The sequence below is a fragment of the Xyrauchen texanus genome, chromosome 27 (assembly GCF_025860055.1).
Source record: "Xyrauchen texanus isolate HMW12.3.18 chromosome 27, RBS_HiC_50CHRs, whole genome shotgun sequence".
NCBI classification, from domain to species: domain Eukaryota; kingdom Metazoa; phylum Chordata; class Actinopteri; order Cypriniformes; family Catostomidae; genus Xyrauchen; species Xyrauchen texanus.
This window is the reverse complement of record NC_068302.1, coordinates 29,702,123-29,724,613: the sequence shown is the minus strand read 5'-3', so window position 1 is coordinate 29,724,613 and position 22,491 is coordinate 29,702,123. Positions and strand designations below refer to the sequence as shown.

Sequence of the window (22,491 nt, the reverse complement as noted above, 5' to 3'; positions counted from 1 at the left end):
AAATTTCATTTTTGGGTGAACATTCCCTTTACTGTAACCTGAAACACTTAGACATTCTGAAAAGTACGTCAACCTGTAAAGTCATAATATTACACCACCTGTTATGTCAATAAAACAACATGTCAAACATACCTATTGTGTTGCACATCCAGACAAGGGAGGAAGTGGGAGATATACTTTATTTTTGTGATCATATATTGTTCTCAGAACATATAGTATTAAACCAGTGATCAATTTTAACAGGAACAAAGAAACATCACATTTGTTTTAAGTTTCTGTAAAATATGTTTAGAAAGTAGACCTGCAACTTCCCCATATAATAAAGCCTATAATACAGCATAGCATGTTACCAACAACTCCTTGTGATATATATAGCAAGCCTAATGTTTGTTGTACTGTATATGAGAGACAGAAAAAAAGACAGACCAGCTATCTGACATTTAGGAATTCAAGACGAAACATTTATATGTGAGTGGCAAGTTTGCATACGTGCTCAACTTCATGTAAATAATCTCTGGAACAGAGATAAATATTTTGCAATATGTAGATGAGATAAAGGCTACTAGAGATACACTTGTAATTTGAGTTGTGACTCATACACAACAGTAGTGATTTACTGTAAGTAGCTACAAAGGCCACAATGTGACACATAATAGTTAATATCTTGGTATAATATCTACTAATTGATTGTAACAAGTAATTTTTTTGATTCCAAAGATAAAACATACAAACAATATAAACTGAATCAATTATTCACATTATGCTGACGAACAAACCCCATTTCCCCAGCGTTCTAAAAACATCTCAAACACCGCCACCTCGCCCATCTTCCCGCACCATTGCCTAAATGAGTGTGCCCCAGCCGACTTCCATCCCCTGAGGATGATTTTCTGACCAATCATGACTCTGGCTAGGACCCAACTTTTTAAATATTTGTCCACAAGAAATGCATCTTAATACAGAAAGAGCAGCCGACTTGATTCAAGTGCCTACTCATTGATACATCCAACTGGACAGCAGCAGACAAATCTGACTGGCTGAGTCTGAGCCAAGTCGACTCCCATGGATACGGTGTTCAGGTGAGTACAGCTATGTATCCAAAAGATTCCACGTATACATTTAAGACCAGTTTAATACTTGGGTAATTGTCCCTTGTTCCACAATGCAACTGTTAAAGTTGCTGTTTTCCTAACATCATGATTCTTGGATAGCACGTCTCTTCTTAAAAACCATCTTGAGCTCCTGTGATAAAGCTGTTAAGAACAAAACCACAGTGAGCTATGGATTTGTCATGACATTCTTCCATGGAACACAAAATAAATAGTCAGAATGTTAACCATAATATAAAAGTGAAACTATTTGAAACATTCTGCCTGACATTTCCTTCTGTGTTGCACAGAAGAAAGTCATATAGGTTTGAAACAACATGAGGGTGAATAAATGACAGAATTATCATCTTCAGGTAAATATCCCTTCAATAACTAATGAATTAACTGGGTATTAAATGTGAGCATCATAACATATTAAAAATGTATTTGCCCTTACTCATACCTGTAGGCTGTGGTCCAAGCTGAGTATTCTCTGTGTTCTCAAGCACGTTTGACACACTGTAGCTTTGAACAGACACAATAGGGTAGCCAGGGGGTATCAATGCTTTTTTTTCACCACCTACATCAAAGTAGAGTCATGTCATAAGTGCTATGCATTTTTTTGGGATTGATCTTAATGTAACTAAATCCAACCATCTGCATAACACTACTCAGGGGGGACTATTTTGACTAAGTGCAGTTTGTACAAAGGTTGGGGCATTACAATCAGTAGCCTTTAGTATCTAGGTGAGACCTCAAACTAGCAATGCTCTAACAAATGTAATCTACCAAGAGCAACTTGAAGTGAACTCACCTGAACTGGTGTTCAAGTCAGGCGGCATTGAATTCTGATGTGGCAAAAATCGCACTGCCAAAACTAAATACAAAGATCAGAATGATGATTAAATAGCATAATAATAATTATCACAGCCTATTTGTCAAACTTTTACTTTCTAGTTTTAGTAAATGTTTAAAAATGACTTGGAATATCATATAATACAGAGTGTAAATTCATGTTTAATTACAAATATGTAATTACAAGTATGCTGCATCTAGCTTTTTTTTAGTGCAAGAACATGTTCGCTCTAAACAGCCCCTTATCATATTCATGTTACCTGGAGGGCGTGGTTGTACAGGGGGTCTAGCAGTAGCACCCTGATCTACCTCATCCTCTATAACACAAACATATAAGAGGATCAACATTCATTAAAATCAATCAATCAATGTAAACCAATAAAACAAACTAAAACATTACAAGAAGCTAAAGTTCATAGCTACTTGGAAAAACGTATATGCATTCACCTTGGTCATTGAGGTAGATGCTTTCCAGTGTGTTGTTTGCCAGTGGCTCTGAATCGGCCATGTGATCCATTTGGACTAAACATGCAACAAAATAGTCAATCACCTTTCATGCATTTTAAGAGTAGAGCTGTCAGGTCACATTAGGTAGGCATCCATTAAATCCAATGAGAATCCATGATGAGGCCATAAATTAGTTACAATATCTTAAAAATAATATATGAGCTGATTATTAGTAAATATCTGTGATCCTAAAGATGTATTACTTGGTTTAGGGGGTGGAACTGGTGGAACTTGTGGAGACGGTGAAGGTCGAATGGAGGCACAATGTACACTTATTTCCCCATTTTCCTCATTGGCCTTAACAAACGCTGAGAGAAAGAATAATAAAAGAACAAACACATTAAAAATCATGAAAACTATAGCCCAGAATGCTGGGCTGGCTCATGGGTTGTGTTTAAATAAAAAGCTTTTTAAAATATACTGAAAGTTGAGTTCTTTAAATAGTCACACATTTATGAAATCAAATAAACAAAAACAGCTGAATCCTCATACGACTGTTGATCTGTTGACTGGAACACAACAGGCAATTCCCTGAAAATACTGCTATTTATAGTATGTTGTTGTTGTAATGTCTTAAGATGTTTGAATTGTCATTACACTTTCAACTGTATTTTTATTTATTTTGCATCGTCATTAAAAATGTCATAACATTTTTTTCATGTGTATTGCTTTTTCTAAAGAAGTAACCATAATTGTGTCTTACTGATATTATCCTCATAGTGTTGCTCCAGTAGAAGAGGCTCCAAAACCCCATTGGTCATCTCAACCAGGCAGTTGATGACATCATGCAGAGTGGGACAGGAGATCTGCATTTACAGACATGACATGTGAACACACCAACATTTTCCGATACATCAGTGCACATACAAGTTAAGAGCAAATTATCTGATTTTGTTCTCATTGTTTTTAATCACTAAATACACTAAAAACTGCAGTGTGCCATAGACCAGAACTTTGGCTATATTAGTGAGGACAAAAAAGGGTGTAATTACATTTAAACTTTCTTTTCCAAATGGCAGATGAAAGTCACGAGATAAAGTTGCTCTGAATGTAAGCATATAAATATTTGAGGTGATTTCCAAGAAATGTTTAATATATAACATTAATGATCAGCTGTACCGATTTCACAGCTGTGTAACCCATAACACTTTTTCTTATCGGAACTTCCTCTTAGCTTTCATGGTAAGATGGTGTACAAAGTACCTTTTGCAAGAGCTTTGAGTACACAGTTACATGTTTGCAGAGGTAAGATGAATAATTAGATGATTTGAGTGTGGCTGTGAAATTTGATATAAAGTTTTTAATCCAAAGTGATTTAAAACTGAATTTCTGCGGCACCAAATTTAATAAATAAATGATTGTTTTCAAACAGGTTTCTTGAACACTCCCCCCATCATCCATTGGTCGAAAAAACAGAGCCCCGCCCCACACTCATGCCATCGGTTAAGCCAGTGTTGCTGTGTCAAACAAACAGAAAAAGTTTTGATCGTCCCACACAGCCACAGTGTTTACATTTTGGAGAAATCAACCTTCAAACAGCTTACTTATTTTTGTTTCACACATGAGTTTTTTAACTGTATTTTTAACACACTTCATTCTTTATTTTTAAAAGTAAAAAGAATATAAACTCTGGTTTATTTCTGGTTTTTAATCCAGATTACCTACAGGAGTCTCGAGGTCAATGGTGAATCCCCCTTTGTGCTTCCGAGTCACACGATAATGTCTGAAAACTGATCTGTGGAGTGAAAAAGAAATTCCCCCTAACTGATGAAACAAACAAGCAAATAAAAAGAAGAGTATTTTCAGTTCTATGAAAGAGCTGAAAACTGCACATTAGATTCAACATGGGTAAGATATGAATGTGTTTTACCCGTTGACATCTTGGCGAGTGGTTACAGCAAAAGATGCCCCATCTCGGCCGGGCCTCAGCAGTAGGTTTCCCCATTCAGCATTCCTTTCCAATAAGAGCTCAGCTTCAACACGATTGACATCACGATAGCACCTGCAACAAGCATTATTATATTATTACATAATATGTTTGATTATTTTATTAAGTGACAAAACAATGTATTATTAAAGGTCAAGTATGTAATTCCTACACCATTGGCATCACCAGATGGAATACCAAAAATTACAACAAGTCTTCCCAAACTTTTATTGGTCAACCAAACAGATAGCCCTGTCCCTAATTCATGCCATAGGTTGAACCAATGTTTCTGTATCAGACTGGTCAGGATGTTGAAACGGAGAATTGTTTTGCTAGAACAACAGCAACAACATTTTTACACTATTTGTAGGAATCAACCTAAGAATGGCTTACTCACATTTGTCTCTGCATATTAAGCTGGGGATGGAGTAGGTGAGTATTTTAACAATGAACATATTACACACATCACCTTCAAAATTTTGATCTGAAGTGAGTGGTTTAAACTTACGCAGGCATGTCTGGCAGTACAGGAACATAAAAGTTAGGAGCTGCTGAGGGAGCTGTAGGAGGTTGTTGCCTCTTTTTCTCTTTCTCAATAATTTCTTTCATCATGTGAATCTGGCCTGGCAGCAGATTCAGAAAGCTGGGCACAGACAGCTGAGGGATAGACATTTTTATTATGTGTTCATCTGGAGTTGGCATGACATGTGCAAATGACTAATGTTGGTTGTACATGCTTTCAAACTTTTAATGTTTAGATCTTTTATCCTGCGGGTTCTAGTGGTGATGCAATAATGGTTAATAATCTGATCAGCCAGCAGGTCCACATATTTTGATACATTCATTCATGTTCATGCTTACATTGGATGCAAGTGAACACAGACCAAAAACAAACACTCTCTGGTTTACCACGCATAACCCTTTATGTAAAACCAATGCTGCATATATTTCCATTGTAAGTGCATTACAGTAGACATGGATTTGTTTGCTTTTATAACCTGTGAACACAGATGTCGAAAAAGCTACACTTGCACTGAACCCAAAACATTCCTTTAAGATCCAGAGAATTTGAGAGATGAGCTAAATATCTGAAATCACTGCCAAATCATTGCCTTTATAATAGTATAATAAAAGCAAGCCATAAAGGCCAAGAACCTTGTCTAAACAAACAATAATAAAAGTCTACAGAGCAATTTGATTGACCTTTGATTTAGTTTATTCAATCCCTACAATCCCAATTACTGATGATGTCATTCTTCAATTACACTTTGCCAAATTAGGTATACTAGGCATATAACAGCATTCTATGTGATGTGTTTGTGTACTTACATCACACATTTGTTAGGACTTTTCAGAAGCACAACTGACCTTAGAAACAGCAAGTATGAAACCTTTCCACAGCTCTCGAGACTCAAGGCTTGGGGCCTGAGAAGACAGAGAAAAATAGAAAAATTTATTATATTGGTTAATACTGTGTGAACTATTACCAGATGTAAATAACTATTTGTAGAGCAGCTGTTATGGAACTGCTGTAAACGTGATTCCTACCCTTTTGACCCATGAATTTCCATGATTTTTCCATGACATTTTTTTCCCCATGTCATTTTAATTACTGGATAAGGATTTTAAAATTGAGCAGAGCATTTAATGACAAATGTACTGAATATTGACTATAAACATTTTCTAACTTTTTAAGGTTTTACTAATTTTCATGACAGGTCTAGAAATCCCTATGTGAATCCTGTGTAAAATCCAAGTCAAGATTATATTTGCATCATAACGTATTTGCTTTAACATCAGATGATTAGTAATTGCTAGAATCCTTACTATCATCTTGATGTCATCATTTTTCATTTGCAGAGTGAATCGAGCTGCATCCAGGTTTCGGTCACGACAGCACTCATCTCTCACGGAGACGAGATCAGAGAGCTCCAGCTTCTCTATATACTGTATTCCAAAACATATACAACAACGCAGATGAGATAATAAATATCTGTCCCGTTTGTATAAAAATGTATACACAAACTAAATTTAGGCCTATAAGCATGCTTTTACAAGTATGCAAAAATATACATACATACACACACACAGTAAAATGTATTTTCTAGCAGTGAAACTGCTAAGTTTCCCTAAACACACTTACAACATTATCTTTGTTGTTATTGAAGAAAAAGAGTGAATTGCCACATAAACTGGTCCAGAGTTTACGACCCATCTGTGCAAAGAGGCAAAGGAAAATGTTAGCACATCAAATATTTGTATTAATATATTGATATTGATTCTATGCCCAGACGTTGTCAAGACGTTCTGAACTAAAGTATTGCAAACAAAAAACTAAAACACTTTTTTGGTCTTACAACTCCAATTCCCAAAAGGTTGGGATAGAAAAACAAAATGCAAATAAAAGCAAAAAGGAGTGATTTGTAAATGGTTTTCACCATTTGCTATATTGAAAGCACTACAACTAAACGTGTGTGTGTGTGTATATGTATGTGTGTATATGTATATGTGTGTGTGTGTGTGTGTGTGTGTGTGTGTGTGTGTAAATGTACAGTAATTTCAAATCAGATGGTTGCAACACACTCCAAAAAAGTTGGGACTGTTGAGTGTTTACCACTGTGAAACATCACCATTTCTTCTAATAATGCTTATTAAGCATTTAGGGACTGAAGACACAAGTTTGTTATTGCACCATCCTCCATCTGGTCCTCACCCACCTGGGCAACAAGCAAACGTAAGTTCGAAAGCTGTTCATTAACTTCAGTTCAGCATTCAACACAATCATTCCTCAGCACCTAATTGGAAAGCTGAACCTGCTGGGCCTGAACACCTCCCTCCCTCTGCAACTGGATCCTGGACTTCCTGACTGAGAGACCTCAGTCAGTCCGAATCGGGAGCAGCATCTCCACCACCACCACCACACGGAGCACTGGGGCCCTCCAGGGCTGTGTGCTCAGTCCACTGCTGTTCACTCTGCTGACTCACGACTGTGCAGCAATGCACAGCTCAAATCACATCATCAAGTTCGTCGTTGACATAGCTATGGTGGGTCTCATCGGCAAGAATGATGAGTCAGCATACAGAGAGGAGGGTCAGCGGCTAATGGACTGGTGCAGAGCCAACAACGTGTCTCTTAACGTGGACAAAAAAACCTCACCTGGTCCCTCAACACCAGCTCCATAACCAAGAAAGCTCAGCAGCGTCTCTACTTTCTGCAAAGTCTGAGAAAAGCACATCTCCCACCCCCCATCCTCACCACATTCTACGAGAGCATCCTGAGCAGCTTCATCACTGCCTGGTTTGGAAATTCCACAGTTTCGGATCGCAAGACCTTGCAGAGGATAGTGAGGACAACTGAGAAGATCATCAAGGTCTCTCTTCCCTCCATCATAGGCATTTACACCACACACTGCATCCGCAAAGCCACCAGCATTGTGGATGACCCCACGAACCCCTCACACAAGCTCTTAACCCTCCTGCCATCTGGCAAAAGGTACCGAAGCATTCGGGCCCTCACGGCCAGACTGTGTAACATTTTCTTCCACCAAGCTATCAGACTCCTCAACACTTAGAGACTGGACTGACAACACACACACGCACTCAACTGAACACCATCCGACTTTGCAATTTTGCACATTTCATCTACACAAATTGTTTTGCTGCTACTGTATTCATAAAATGTTGTACTTAATTTCTTGTCACTTCTACCTGGCTGCTACCCCAATAACTGCTAAGTCCATATGTAGTATAAGCTTATCTGCTGAATGCTATGTCATAGTATGTTATCTTTACATTTACAGCATTTTCTATTATAATGTATTATCTTATTGCACCTGTTTCATCTGACACTTTCACACTAGAATTGTGTAGTCTTACTGTGCCTATTGTTTGCACACGTTTGCACATGCACTTTATGTAGAAATGTGTAAGCCTTTTAGTTCTGTGTAGTCTCATGTAGATCTGTGTTTGTTTAATGTTGTTTCATGTTGTATTTATGTAGCACCATGGTCCTGGAGGAATGTTGTTTCTTTTTATTGTATACTGTACTAGTTGTATATGGTTAAAATGACAATAATAGCCACTTGACTTGACTTCAGCTACACAATTGTATGGGGTCTTCGTTGCCATATTGTGCACTTCATAATGCACCACACATTCTCAATTGGACATGGTCAGGACTGCAGGAAGGCCAATCTAGCACCAGCACTCTGCTTATTCGGCCAGTATTTGGTTTGAATTTGTCCTGCTGAATATTCCGGGAGGTCACTGGAAAAGATGGTGCTGGATGGTACTCTATGCTGCTCCAAACTTTGTACATGTCTGTCAGTATTAATGGTGCCCTCACAGATGTGCGATTTACCCATGCCATGGGCACTGACCCTGGCCCATACAGACACTGGCTTTTGGAACTGATGCTGATAACAGCTTGGATGGGCCTTTTGCCTCTTTGGCCCAGAGAATACGACAGCTGTGTTTTTCAAAAATTTAAGATGTGGACTCATCAGACCAAATAATCATGGTTCCACTGTTCTACTTTCCATCTAAGATGAGACCGAGCCCAGAGAAGTCGGCAGCGCTTCAGGACAGTGTTGATGCAGGGCTTCTGCTTTACATAGTAAAGTCTTAACTTGCATTTGTGGATGCAGCTGCGAATGGAGTTGACTAACAAAGGTTTACTAAAGTAATCCCAAGCCCATGTTCATGTTATCCATTATAGATGGATGATGTTTTTTAATATGGTGGTGTGTGGTGGTGGTGGTGTAGTGGTCGAAGCACATAACTGGAAATCTGGTAATCAGAAGGATGCTGGTTCGAGCCCCACAGCCACCACCATTGTGTCCTTGAGCAAGGCACTTAACTCCAGGTTGCTCTGGGAGGGTTTGTCCCTATAATAAGTTGCTTTGGATAAAAGCATCTGCCAAATGCATAAATGTAAATATAGTGCTGTCTGAGGGATCAGAGATCACGTGCATTCAGAAGTGGTTTTCATCTTACCCTCTACGCACCGAGATTTGACCAAATTCCTTGAACCTTTTAAAAATCTTGTGCATTGTAGAGGGTGAAATGCCCAAAATCCTTCTAATTTGTCTTTGGGGAACATTGTTCTCCAAGTGCTGGATTATTTGCTGAAGCATCTGTTAGCAAATTGACAAGTCTCGAATGATCTTTGCTCTTGAAGGACTAGACTGATTTTGGAGGCTCATTATATATATGACACGATTGAATCACTTGTTTAACATCTCCTTTTTCACATTGCCTTGTTATTTGAACTCGTCAAATTGTTATTAGTCTTAAATTGTCCCTATCAACTTTTTTGGAGCGGGTTGCAATCATCTGATTTTAAATTACTGTACATTAAACAAACAATACATTTCACAAGGTAAAACATCATATAATGTTTAGTTGTAGTACTTTCAATATAGCAAAGGGTGAATATAATTCACAAATCACTCCTTTTTGATTTTTTGTTATTAGCATTTTTCAAACTGTCCCAACTTTTTCGGAATTGTGGTTGTAATTTAAACCATACTGTATATCTGTTGTTTTATCATTTATAATTATAAATATAATTTATTGTTCTGTCTTACCCTGGATTTTCCAGGGGTGGTGGTGGGGTGTGTGGCGCATAAGCTTTTGCTTTAGGCAGATGATATTTTGTTATTCATCTCATCCCCACTAGATCTATGCCTTACCTCTACAGGATTATTCATTTCCTCTCTAATTTATCATGATACAGAGTCAATTGGTCTAAATCCGAAGCTTTGGCTCTGACAGCGTACTGCCCAGTAACAGCTTTTCAACTGGCATCTTTCAGTGGCCCAAACAGGGCATTAAGTATTTTGGCATTTGATTCCCAGCAAATTTGTGTGATTTAGGACATTTTTAGTGATTTTAGTTAAGTGAGTTCATTTTGACCCTTTAATAAAAAGGTTTTCGAGCGATGTGAGCAGGTGGGCTTCATTACATTTATCTATAATTGGGAAGGTTAATGTTATTAAATGAATTGTATTCCAAAATTCACCTACCTGCTACAGTCTCTCCCTGCATATGTCCCCTTCTCTTATTTCAAGCAATTTGATACCATAACGAAGACCTTTATTTGGAATGGTAAACATCCCAGATTACATTTCAACAAATTACATAGGCCGATTGACAAAGTTGGCCTAGGCCTACCCAAGAATTGATTTTATAATTATGCATTCGGTCTCAGACATTTGGCTCATTGGTCACTTCCACCTGAAAGAGCCCCTCCCTGGTTTTGTATTGAGCAAGAAATCCTTGCCCTATTTCACCACTGCAAAGCCTTTCTATTAAACTAACCGAGGTAGTTAAATTACACCCCGTTATCTCGCAAGTGGTTTGGACAAAAGTGTCCAGGGTGTTTAATTCAGACAATTATTTAAATGTAGCCTCAAGCAAATGGCTGAACCCAAAATTAAGTATTAATTTGTCCCCTTTCTGTTGGTCAGGGTGGATTGTGAGGGGGGTTACTACACTCGGTGTCCTATATGAGAGTGGAGTGTTAAGATCGAAAATTTGGTTTAACATTTTAAGATTCCTAGAACTCAGTTCTTTAGGCATTTAAAGCTGCGCCACCTGTTCTGTACATTTTGGGAGTAGTATAAATCCCCAAAAGCAGCAGATACTCTGGAAGTGGTGATTAATGCTTTTGGAAACGATCATGGGGCATCAATTTGTTACTCCCCGAGTCCCTGTTAATTCAGAGTCTGGGAGACAGAGCTTCATCTTCTCTCAAGAGATTATGGGAGAAAGATTTACATTTAGAATTGGAGGAGGGAGTGTGGGACAGGATTCTAAAAAGCATCAAGTCTACATCTAGAGATGCAAGGGCCCATCTGATGCTTTTTAAGATTTTGGATAGATTAAATTAGACACCTAGAGGGTTTTTATAGGCTGGGTCCACCTGCTGGCGGTGCCAGTCAGAAGATGGGGACACAACACATATTTTTTGGGGATGTGTTAAGATCCAAGAATGTTGGTTGAGGGTCCAGAGCTTTATGTGTGAGGTATCGGACACTCAATTTAAATTTTGCCCCAGACTCTGTATCCTGGGTGATGGGATGGGTATTAACATTGGGGATATATTTAAAAAGTTGGGTCTTAGCCAGAGTCATGATTGGCAGAAGAATCATCCTCAGGGGATGATTGTCGGCTGGGGCACCATCATTTAGGGAGTGGTTCGGGGAGATGGGTGGGGTGGTGGCATTTGAGGAGGTGATTTTTAGAAGGCTGGGAAAATGGGAATTTGTTTGTCAGTAAGTGGGAGGGTTATTTGGCTTTTTTGGAGGGTTCTCAGGGAGGGGTTGTGGAGAGGGATTTGTAGTTTAGATGGGTATGTGTATTATTGAACTTGTTTGAAAGCATATATATATTTTTTTTAATGTTCTAGTTGTTGGTGACCACAGTAGTGAGTGTTTGTGTCAGGGTTGGGGGTGGGTGGGGGAGGGGTTTAATTTGAATAGAGAGAGAATAATTAATCTGATCATTGCCTAAAGCTTTAGGGCTATTGTTAGAAGAATTATAATCCCAAACTACCAGGAATTTAAATAATCAAAGCACACGTCAATGTGCAAAATATTTTCCCCATTTTTTGACCTATAACAAATCATTAAATAAGAAATCATGACATCAGAAATGGTTTAGTGGTAAACTCTCTGTAAACAGAACTTAATCTGAAAACTCCTTTGTCAAATAAAAGAAAACAAATTACTAAAAGCCAATCTTTTATCCACAGCATATGCTCTGCATACAAGTAAGCCACCAGACCAGTTTTTTTTTGTTTACATTTACACATTTAAAGGAATGCAGCCTCCATATTACAACAGACACTTGTGCAACACTCCTTTGACACCACATAAAACTTCTGCCTTCTTTGGACCATTTCTCGGCATTTACAAGCTTATGTTAAAGATTAGCCCTGAAATCATTCAAATGATTGTGTACTTTGTGCCATCTAGAAAGAATTTACCCTTTTACAGTGAAACACTAAGGGGAACTGATTAAATTACGGTTAACCACCTGTAATGTATGACACAGTGAATGATAACCAACAGTTATAAGCCAGTTCACATAATAAACTGCAATGAGATCAGCCGCTGTTACAGATTGCATAAGTATCTCATTCATTCCATGCAAACTGGAGGTCTGCCATTGGCCCACATCTCTGTCCCATCACGAGTCTCACCTAACTGCAGCAATAGCTGGTTTCTGTCATACAGTGACTACATCTCTAATAAATGCACATCCTATGGTTTCCAATAATGTCATAAGTCATAAATGATTAAACAAATTAGTCAAGATTATCATTAATACTACATTGCTGAATAACATCTGTTAATATTAACATTTGTACTGATTTCTTAATTTTTTCTGTTATCTGTAAAGCTGCTGTGGAACTATTAAAATGGTAATAAGCATTATACAATAAACTGAATTGAACTGAGATTTCAGAACATGCCTGAATCTAATATAAAACTGTTTACAGTCCATTACACTGGCAATTATTGAATAAATCAACATCACATTTTGGTATCACAAAAAAAAATGCACAAGTTTGCTATATTATCATAAAAGTCCACATATGCTATGGTATACATTCTGTATGATATATATAAAGCTGAATACTGTGTCTGGGTCATGAAAATCACCCTTCCTGCAGTTTTCCCACAAGCATACAGTACACCTGATGTGGATGCATGAACAGGTGTGAGAGAGAAGACAAAATAAACAAAGATGTTCCTGATGGACACACACACACACACACACACACACACGACAGACAGACAGACAGACCTACCTTGTCTTTAATAGATTTCTTTACCAGAAAGCCTTCATGGTAACAGTCTGGCAGCAGATATCTCGCCCGTCCATGGCGCTTTGGTGTTGCCATGAGTAAATAATTCAATCTCCCAGTAACGGCGGCGCTCTTACAACGTATTTGAAGCCAATACAATCTTACGATGAATTTGAAGAAGACGCTTAAATGTCCAAACTGCTCTTTACTTAACGCCCGCTCTAATGTTAACGCACGCTCTAAGGCTATGAATGTCAAATGTTAGAGAAGAACAGAAACCAGGCGTACTAGAAATAACATAACTGCTCAAACGTCTATTTAGCAAGTCTACTTGCTGTACTCATAACCTCTCTCACCTGTGTACAGGCAGGTGCGCGTGAGCCTGAGTGTTGCCTGGAAGAGTGTTCGACGAGAGACCCGCCCATTTTGAGCAAATGTAAATCTCTATGGTGACACAAACTCACCCCCACAGAAACTGTACACTCAGTCGTATTGGGAAATACCCGCGATTAAAATAGCATCAATTTCAAAAACTTCAGGAAAAGGTCTCTTCAAAAACAGGAATTACACACCCTTTCAAATTCAAGCTACAGCAAGTCGAGGGGTTTAGTCACTATAAAATATGCCTTCTTAACTAAGAACTAACAGCCAATTTATTTCAGAGACAAAACATTTTAAACAGTCTTGGGTTATCCAAAACCATACTATATATCTCTTAAAGGGAATGTTCACCCAAAAATGAAAATTCTCTAATCATTTACTCACCCTCATGCCATCCCAGATGTGTATGACTTTTTTTCTTCTGCTGAACACAATCGAAGGTTTCTAGAAGAATATCTCTGCTCTGTTGGTCCATTTAGTGAATGGTGACCAAAATGCAAAAGGTCCAAAAACCACATAAAAGTAATCAATATGACTCCAGTGGTTAAATCAATATCTTCTGGAGTAATATGACAAGTGTGGGTGAGAAACAGAACAATATTTAAGTCATTCTTTTTTACTATAAATATCCACCTTTGACTGGCTGAATGTGTAAGTGAGAGTGGAGAGTGATAGTAAAAAAGGATTTAAGTATTGATCTGCCTCTCATCCACACCTTTCATATTGCTTCTAAAGATATAGATTTAACCACTGGAGTCTTATGGATTACTTTTATGCTGCCTTTATGTGTTTTTGGAGCTTGAAAGGTCTGGTCACCATTTATTTACAATGTAAGGACCAACAGAGCTGAGATATTTCTCTAAAAATCTTTATTTGTGTTCTGCAGAATAAAGAAAGTCATACACATCTGGGATCCATACACATCATCAAATCCAGCACTTCTTTTTTTGTCTAGAATGCTAATAGTATTCAATAATCATACAAATGTCATTACAAACTATATAGCCGTACAACCTTCTCCAAACAATGGAGGTGGGTTATGAATCAAGATTCTTGAGATTAGCTGTTTTCCCCTTATTTTAACATAGTGGGTAATTGATAACATTTTTACTGTAGTTTGCTTTTGAATTGTGCACTTTTAGATTCCATCCACTCTACAGACTAATCATGACATTTGATATTTATGTACATGTAAACAGTTTTTCCTAATAGCTAAGACACATTTCCTCAAATGAGGTAAAACATTTTCTATCATTTTAGTGTAAACACAAAACCAATACTGTATGTTCAGGAAAGTTTGGCATTTGACAAAGTCAGTTTCAGTTTGAAGGTGCTTTATTTGCATGGCAAACTTTTGTTAATTTGTATTGCCAAAGTGTTTACAGCTGAGCTGCATAAAACAAAGGTTATCTACATAAAACAGTGCAAAACAAAGACAATGTACATAATACAAGATAAAAAAAAAAAATTATATATATATAGATATAGATATACAATGTATAAAATTAAGGTGCAAAGGATCATGTTAAATAATAAAAGTTACACATAAAAGAAAATATTACTAAAGAGCCATAGTAATATATATATAATTTATGGAGACAGACTGGGGTCAGTTCACTCACTGCCCTATATCTGTGTAATTTCATTTATGCCATTTTAAGGTTTCAGTTTGACGTTTACACAGATATATATATATATATATATATATATATATATATATATATATATATATATATATATATATATAATTTGAATAGGAAAATAATTTATGCCTCTATTCAGAATCACAATCCATTCTTTGGCGCCATCTAGTCGTCAGAATTAGACTGTACGCTACAATCATTACCGTAATTCTTATATTGTTCACGCATATTCCCAAAGCATCTGTTCACGATGAGCCTCAGATGACTGCTCATTTGACCGTGATCCAGGACAATAAGAAACTGTATCTAATACAACAATAAAGACTGCAAATATTCCCAGCCACTTGGCTTGCAATATTCCGCGAATACATGTCTTCCGTTGAAACAACAAAGCACAACAACACCACCCCCCACCCCCCACCCGAGCTGGAGAGAGTACCGCCACAAACACTGCTAATTTATAAAGGGGAGTAAATGCCAAGGACGGGTAGGAGGGAGAAAGGGGAGGGGAATTGTCATTAAAGCAACACTACACAAGGAAACTGCACCGCAGACACACAAACACACACGCCTTCATTTTATGTTTTGAATAACAGCCTGGTGGCGAGTGTCCTCTCAAAAGTGTTACATTGCAACATTGCTGAACTGAAGTGGCGGGAAAGAAAGACGTCAGTCTTTGGAGCAGTTTCAGGTCAAACCGTTTCCCTACGATTATCGAAAAATGGGTGAGGATAAAAAAAAAATGCGATTTTCTTTTTTTTTATTATAAGCGGATGAAATTAATAAATACTAGGCCGCTGGGTTGAGGACAGGAGCGAAAACAAAACACGAGAAAGACGAACTGTTTCGATACACATATGAGAGCGGTTTTGTTTTAATTTGAGAAAAACGCTTATCAAATTCAGATGGCTGAAGACAGTCGGTGACTCCTATCTGTGTGCTTTCGCCGTGTTTACCATTGTTTGTCCCACAATAAAATACATATTTTCCCTCATGACCAGAGTTCAGTGTCCTGAGAAAACACTTTTTTCAAAGGACATTATAATTTCACCATTTAGAAGTTTGTGAAATTACCTTTAAAATTGTTTTTACTTTATCTGTGCTGTCAGAATGGGACTCGAGGCTTTTTTGATCAAATATTAATAGTCAATCAGTTGTTCATTCAACCAGTGTGATTTTTGTTACTCATTGGCTAAAAAAAAATATTTTCTGCTTATATGTATATATATATATATATATAATGATCCTTCTTTGTGTCAATGATACAGATGTATTCATCTCATTAACATGCATGAAGCAATTAAAGCCCTTTTGATGTATTCTTGTTTGTACCATATGTATTATTTCTTTGTCTTCATCCTCAGAGCCACCCTCATCTCCTCAGGCGATTGAGGAGGGTGCAGATGAAGAAGATGAGGAGTTAAGTGGGGCAGAAGATGCAGATCTGAGGACCTCCTCTGGGAGGGGTTCCCTTCTGACCAGGAGAGGCATCACATTAAGAGTCCTCTTAAAGGATGGTCTTGTGGAGCCTGGAGACGGCGCTCTGTCCATACACTATCTGGTACTGTCCAACAATCACCTCATCATTGTACTATCACTTATTCTTCTGCTTAATAAATATGAATATTTTTTACTACTGTTGTACAGCTTATGGATGAACTACAACTCTGTTGACTGAATGTATTTCGTCTTTTTCTCTCTAGGGTAAAAAGTTTGTTGGAGACCTTTTAAATGATGGGAAGATCCGTTGGGTGGAGACCGGGCAGATCTTTAACTCTCCAAGTGCCTGGGCCACGCACTGTAAACGCCTGGTAAACCCAGCCAAGAAGTCTGGCTGTGGCTGGGCCTCAGTGCGGTACCGAGGCCAGAAACTGGTGCAGTACAAAACCACCTGGCTTCACAAGTACCAACCTAGTGCTGACATGGTAAGTATCAATATAATGACAAGTATTGAATATCTAGTAGAACAAATATTGAAAAGGGGATAATGATAATGAAAAGGGAATGATTTGAATAAATGAATATGGGATGGTTTAGAACATTTTGGGCATGTTACAAGATGTAGCCACTGTATTATTTAATTTGTTTACTTCAGAGCCTAATAAGTGAGGGAGAGGATGATGAAATGGGAGATGATGATGAAGAGGAGGGAAAAACAGCCATACCAGTGGAGGAAAAGAATAAAAAGTCCAAACTAGAGCTGCACGGTATGACATTGTCATCCACATAAACATGAGCAGAGCAACTTGATTCTGTCTTCCAAAGTCTTGATCAACTTGCATTCACAACCACCTTTATTACTGATATCAGACCAGATCAACCGAGAGGGTAATATAGTATAAGTGTAACAGGACACATTTTAATCAGAATTTTTCAATACAGCCTCTGCAGCTAAAAGCAAAATTTTGGGTATCATTAATGGACTTTGTAATGGGTTTTTAAAGAGCTTAATTTATGACTAGTGAACCATTTTACAAATTCATTATCAATCATTAATATGCAGTTACATCAACATAAATAAAAAGGGTGAAGTTCATGCAATACTTGCAAATAGTGAGCATTTTAATTTATGTAATAAGTGCTTAATAAACACACTTATTTATACATATATTAATAAAAAACCCTAATTCATGATTTATGTCAGCATGCAGCAAAAATAGATTCATATAGTGAGATTAAAAGGAGGGATTGTGTAATTTTGCTACAGTCTGCTTAGATTTGATATTAATTACTGTTATGCCTCGAGTCATTTGTGCTGCCACTTTCTTTGCCTTGTTGATGTCAAAAGAATGATGCTACTCTGAGTGGTGTCCAAATTTACCTAGTCCTAGTTACCTAAAGTCCTCTGCAAAATACTTTTCAGGTTGCTGTGTATATCATATAATAGAGCCTGATAACCATTAAACCATAAAGAATTTATGTATATAGTGTATGTTTTTCTTGTTGGCAACTCCTTAATAAATAATTAAAATGTGTCGAGTTTAGGTGAAGGTACATTTTCATAGGTTATTAATGTCGAATGAGTGTTATTAATTATTTATAACATGTTAGGTAAAATGGCTCACTATTTGGCAGGTATTGCATGAATGTGACCCTTTGTATGCATATTGTTATAACCAAATATATCAATGAATTATAATGCACTTGCAAATTATTATTAGCAGTGTTGGGTAAGTTACTCAAAATAAGTAGTCCACTACAAATACTGATTAATTATCTACAAATGTAATCACATTACTTTACGGATTACTTAATATAAAAAGTAATACATTTACTAATTATTTTACTTTTAAGTTACTTTCTAAATCTAAAAAAGCATTTTATTTTCCTCTCAAATTCAAAATGTCTATATTTCCTCATTCAGTGTCACACACCAGTCGTGTCTAGAAGGGATCCCTCTCTCGTCAGCTTCTCGTGCATGCGCGTTCTGTTAAGATTCTTTCGCCTGTGTTTTTTTGCTTGCATGCCAGCATATTAATAATGAAAGCAGACTATTATAGTAATAATCTAAAAATGTATGTATAATTATAAGTAACTAAATACTTTGTAATCGGATAAACCCAACACTGATTATTTTGTTATTAACACTTTTTGATTCATATATATATATATATATATATATATAGAAACCACTTTAACCCCCATTATTTCCCCCTTCCCCCAACGCCACCCTGTACCTCAACAAACAAAGAGAATAGAAAGAATTCCACAAAGAACAGAATCCACAATTCTACCATCAATTTGTTTCTCTCCACATGGTCCTTAATACTTATTTGTCATTAATGAACCCGTATGTAAACCACTAACAAAGGGAAAATAAATGAAAATGTTGACAGATTTTGTTGTGGGAACGCATGAGTTCTTGTTGTTTCCATTGCTGTTGGTAATTTTTCTTGTTGCTAAACCACTAACAACCTACCAGTTTGAGCAGTTATAGATTTTCCTTTTTTTTGTGTTTATGATTCAAACTCAGAAAGCACATTTCTTTCAATTTATTTCAGACATTATGGTGCAGAGAAGAGACAAAGAGAGAATTCCAGTCAGGTATTGCACTCTTGGCACCAGAGATGCTGCCAGGTAATTACCATATTCTAAAATATATTTGAAGCACTATATCTTGTGATATATTTTCAGGTACTATATTTTTACAGTCTGACAGGTTGACACAGAAGCTTTATGATGACATTTACAGCCTCTTAGTTGACCTGCCTGAGGCCCTTAAATGTCCAGTTTTGTTAGTTCCCACAGTCCTCACGAAAAATTTAATTCTGTCAGTTTACAGGCACAAAAAAGGCTGGTGAAATAAATGGTAATATCAGTGCTCTTTTTGTGAGGTTGAGAAGAGAAAGCACTGTATTGCATTATGTAAATGTGCTTATGCTGGAGTATTCTTTTTTCTTGTCTTCTCAGGGATCCTCATACTCTCGTAGAGCTGTCTGCTTTCTCTGCCATCAACCGCTTCCAGCCTTTTAATGTAGCTGTTTCCAGCAATGTTCTCCTGCTAATGGTATGGATTTTAGAATAAATTTTGATGATCTGAAAATGATTTTTTTGGGTGTTTAAATGTCATATATTTGACTTTTACCTACCTCTAATCTTAGGATTTCCACTGTCACCTGACCACAAGTGAGGTGGTGGGGTATTTAGGGGGCCGATGGGACACTAACACTCAGTGTAAGTGTGATCTTGTTTCTAATTGCAAAACTAACAGCTAATTGGAGGTAAGAAACACTCAAAATATCTTTATCATATTTGTGTTTAATGCAGTGCTGACAGTCTTGCGGGCATTCCCTTGCCGTACAAGGTTGGCTGATAAAGATGCTGCTCCATCTGTTGAAGAAGAGGTTAGTCTGTCTCAAGCATTTAACCTTTTTTTACCATCAGATTTCATGCATATCCATGTTTGTTTCAAATTCACTGTAGATTCAAACTATATTTCAAACTACATTGTAGATATGTCAAAATCTCTTCATGAGGGGGCTTTCATTGGTGGGATGGTATCACAGTCACCCACGTGGCCCCGCCCTACCATCCCTTCAGGACATTGATTCGCAGATGGATCACCAACTCCGCCTACAAGGGAGCAGTAATGGCTTCCAGCCCTGTCTGGGAATTATCTGTGGTATGTAATGGATTTAACAGATGATTACTGCACAATGCAACCCTTATAATGTTGAATTAGACTATATCAGTCTTTCCTTTGTCTCCCCAACTTTCTCCACATAGGACCCTATTACCATGGCAACCAAGGTGTGGCCTCCACCATCACACCATTCTGGGTCGTACCTCCTGCAGAGGTATGAGCAGTAACTGATCTTAAACCTCAGCTTAAAAGTTGTCATCTTAGTAATAGAGTGTAACATAAGGAAATTGATTATTAACCATAACTTATAAACCTATACAAACAGATCTACCATGAGCTCTGAAGGTTGTTAATATATGGTATACTGTATGTTTCTGCTGAAGCTATCAGTCCAAGTTATTTCAACTTCATTCGTAAAAAATCTTGCTTAGTAGGGGAATACTTGAAGAACAACCCATCCCATGACTCTGAGATGGAAAAAACTAAATCAGAGAAATGCAGCAAAAGAGCCCAGCAGTGACTGCCCATTTCCATGATGCAACCTAGTTGGGCTTATCTACTGTATATTTATAAATATTTAGCAATATACTTTAAATATATTGATTTAAATAAATATTTCAGTTCTTAGCTTGATTACATCATTGTATTATCGTTTTTATTACCTCAATATTGTACCTTTGTCTTAAATGTTTTGCTTCGAATCAAAGATTTTAAAGTTGTGATTTATCCCAAAGCTGCTGGGTTTGGTTCATGGCTTACAACTCTTTTATGAAGAATTTTATGGAATTCCTATGGAAATAATGAATTGTAAAAATACTTCGGGAACCAAGGTTGAAAAAGTGGTTGAGCATCATTGTGCTATATTACATGCCTGACAGATAGCTTACTCCTATTTTCTCCTTTCGGCTTAGCAACGGCCCAATGACTACGGTATCCCAGTGGCTGTAGAGGTCACATATGTGCAAGACAACTTCCTCACTACAGATGTACTTAACGAAATGGTACGATTCATATATTTTTTTTAACAAGGCAAAAGGGATTTAAATTCCCACTACAGTTCTTTGTGCATCATAAATATTTTGAAGTCTTTTTAGCCCTATATGACACCTCAAACTAGATTAGGTAGTGTCTTCTATAAAATGTTATGTATTAATAATTAGCATTCTGAAATCTTGAGCAAAGCTATAACCAAAATGTGTTTTTGTGTGTAGATGCTAATAGTGGAGTTTTATAGGTCTGCTCCAGACCTGGTACAGTTCAGTCAGATGTGGAGTCCCAATACCTCAATACTTGACAAAATCAAGGTCTGCTTTGATTCCTCTTCTTCCCATAAATACAATCAAAATATGTTCAATGTCAAAACTTAAATAATGACCTCGTAAATTATTTTTAAGAACGTTTGAATTTACAGCAAGTTAAGAGTAATTACTGGATAATTTAGTCAGTGCCAATAACAATATTTTAATATTATATTGATAGATTAGCTCTGACCGGTAACATTTTAGAAATATGCATTATTTACAGCTTTGTGTTGTTTCATTCTCAGGCTTCTCTGAGTGGCCATGCACCCAAAGACCAGGCGTATGTGCAGATCCTTGAGCATGTGTACAACCAACTGCGCAACACACAGTGACTGGAGCAATGTGTGTTTGAGTCAAGCTGTTAGAACTGTTCCGTTTGTCAGTCACTGCTGACTTCGGACATTTCACCCTGTGCATTACTGTCCATGCACTGTTATACTGTACTGTATATGAAATGCCTTCATGGAAGATATACCATATATGGTTCTGTCCAAAGTGTTGCCTTTAGGACTGTTAGATCTGTATAACTGGCTTTAGTTTATGCGGTTCTGCCATACCTGTGCTGTGATCTTGTCTTCCTCTGTGGTAGAAAAGTCTGGTGGCTAGTTAGGAAAAAGAAGACAGATAAATGAGTCTCTCTCTCTTTGCTGGTATTTATCTATTTATGTGGTTAGATTTGTGTCATGTTGACTACGCGATATGGGAACAATGCCTTTTACCTGCTGAATACCTTAAAATATACACTGGAACTCAAGTCATCTGATTCTGATTTTAATATCTTTTCCACCATCTTCCGAATAGTTCTGAGAAAGGTTAGAAATAGTTCAAGTAGCAATTTCACTTGAGCATGTTTTGGTACAATTGGGTGTTGAAATTTCTCAGCATGATAAC

General features: G+C 37.2%; 2 protein-coding genes across 2 annotated transcripts; one reads left to right on the top strand and one right to left on the bottom strand.

The window, feature by feature from the left end:
* Positions 1 to 155: 155 nt before the first annotated feature.
* LOC127621216 (signal-transducing adaptor protein 1-like) lies at positions 156 to 13,613 on the bottom strand. The gene is made up of 14 exons (XM_052094724.1): positions 13,196 to 13,613; positions 6,521 to 6,592; positions 6,205 to 6,324; positions 5,746 to 5,802; positions 4,886 to 5,034; positions 4,321 to 4,452; positions 4,116 to 4,185; positions 3,154 to 3,256; positions 2,654 to 2,758; positions 2,391 to 2,465; positions 2,204 to 2,260; positions 1,903 to 1,965; positions 1,552 to 1,668; positions 156 to 1,253 (listed from the first exon to the last, which is right to left on the bottom strand). The coding sequence occupies exons 1-14, from the start codon at positions 13,286 to 13,288 to the stop codon at positions 1,195 to 1,197; spliced, it is 1,272 nt and encodes a 423-aa protein (XP_051950684.1). The 5' UTR covers positions 13,289 to 13,613; the 3' UTR covers positions 156 to 1,194.
* Positions 13,614 to 15,388: 1,775 nt separating this feature from the next.
* Positions 15,389 to 22,354, top strand: mpnd (MPN domain containing). Its single transcript, XM_052094718.1, has 13 exons — positions 15,389 to 15,941; positions 16,581 to 16,777; positions 16,920 to 17,141; positions 17,312 to 17,423; positions 19,218 to 19,293; positions 19,627 to 19,723; positions 19,818 to 19,890; positions 19,984 to 20,060; positions 20,170 to 20,338; positions 20,443 to 20,513; positions 21,211 to 21,300; positions 21,511 to 21,603; positions 21,846 to 22,354. Exons 1-13 carry the CDS (start codon positions 15,938 to 15,940, stop codon positions 21,930 to 21,932), a joined length of 1,368 nt encoding a protein of 455 aa, XP_051950678.1. The 5' UTR covers positions 15,389 to 15,937; the 3' UTR covers positions 21,933 to 22,354.
* The last annotated feature ends 137 nt before the right edge of the window (positions 22,355 to 22,491 follow it).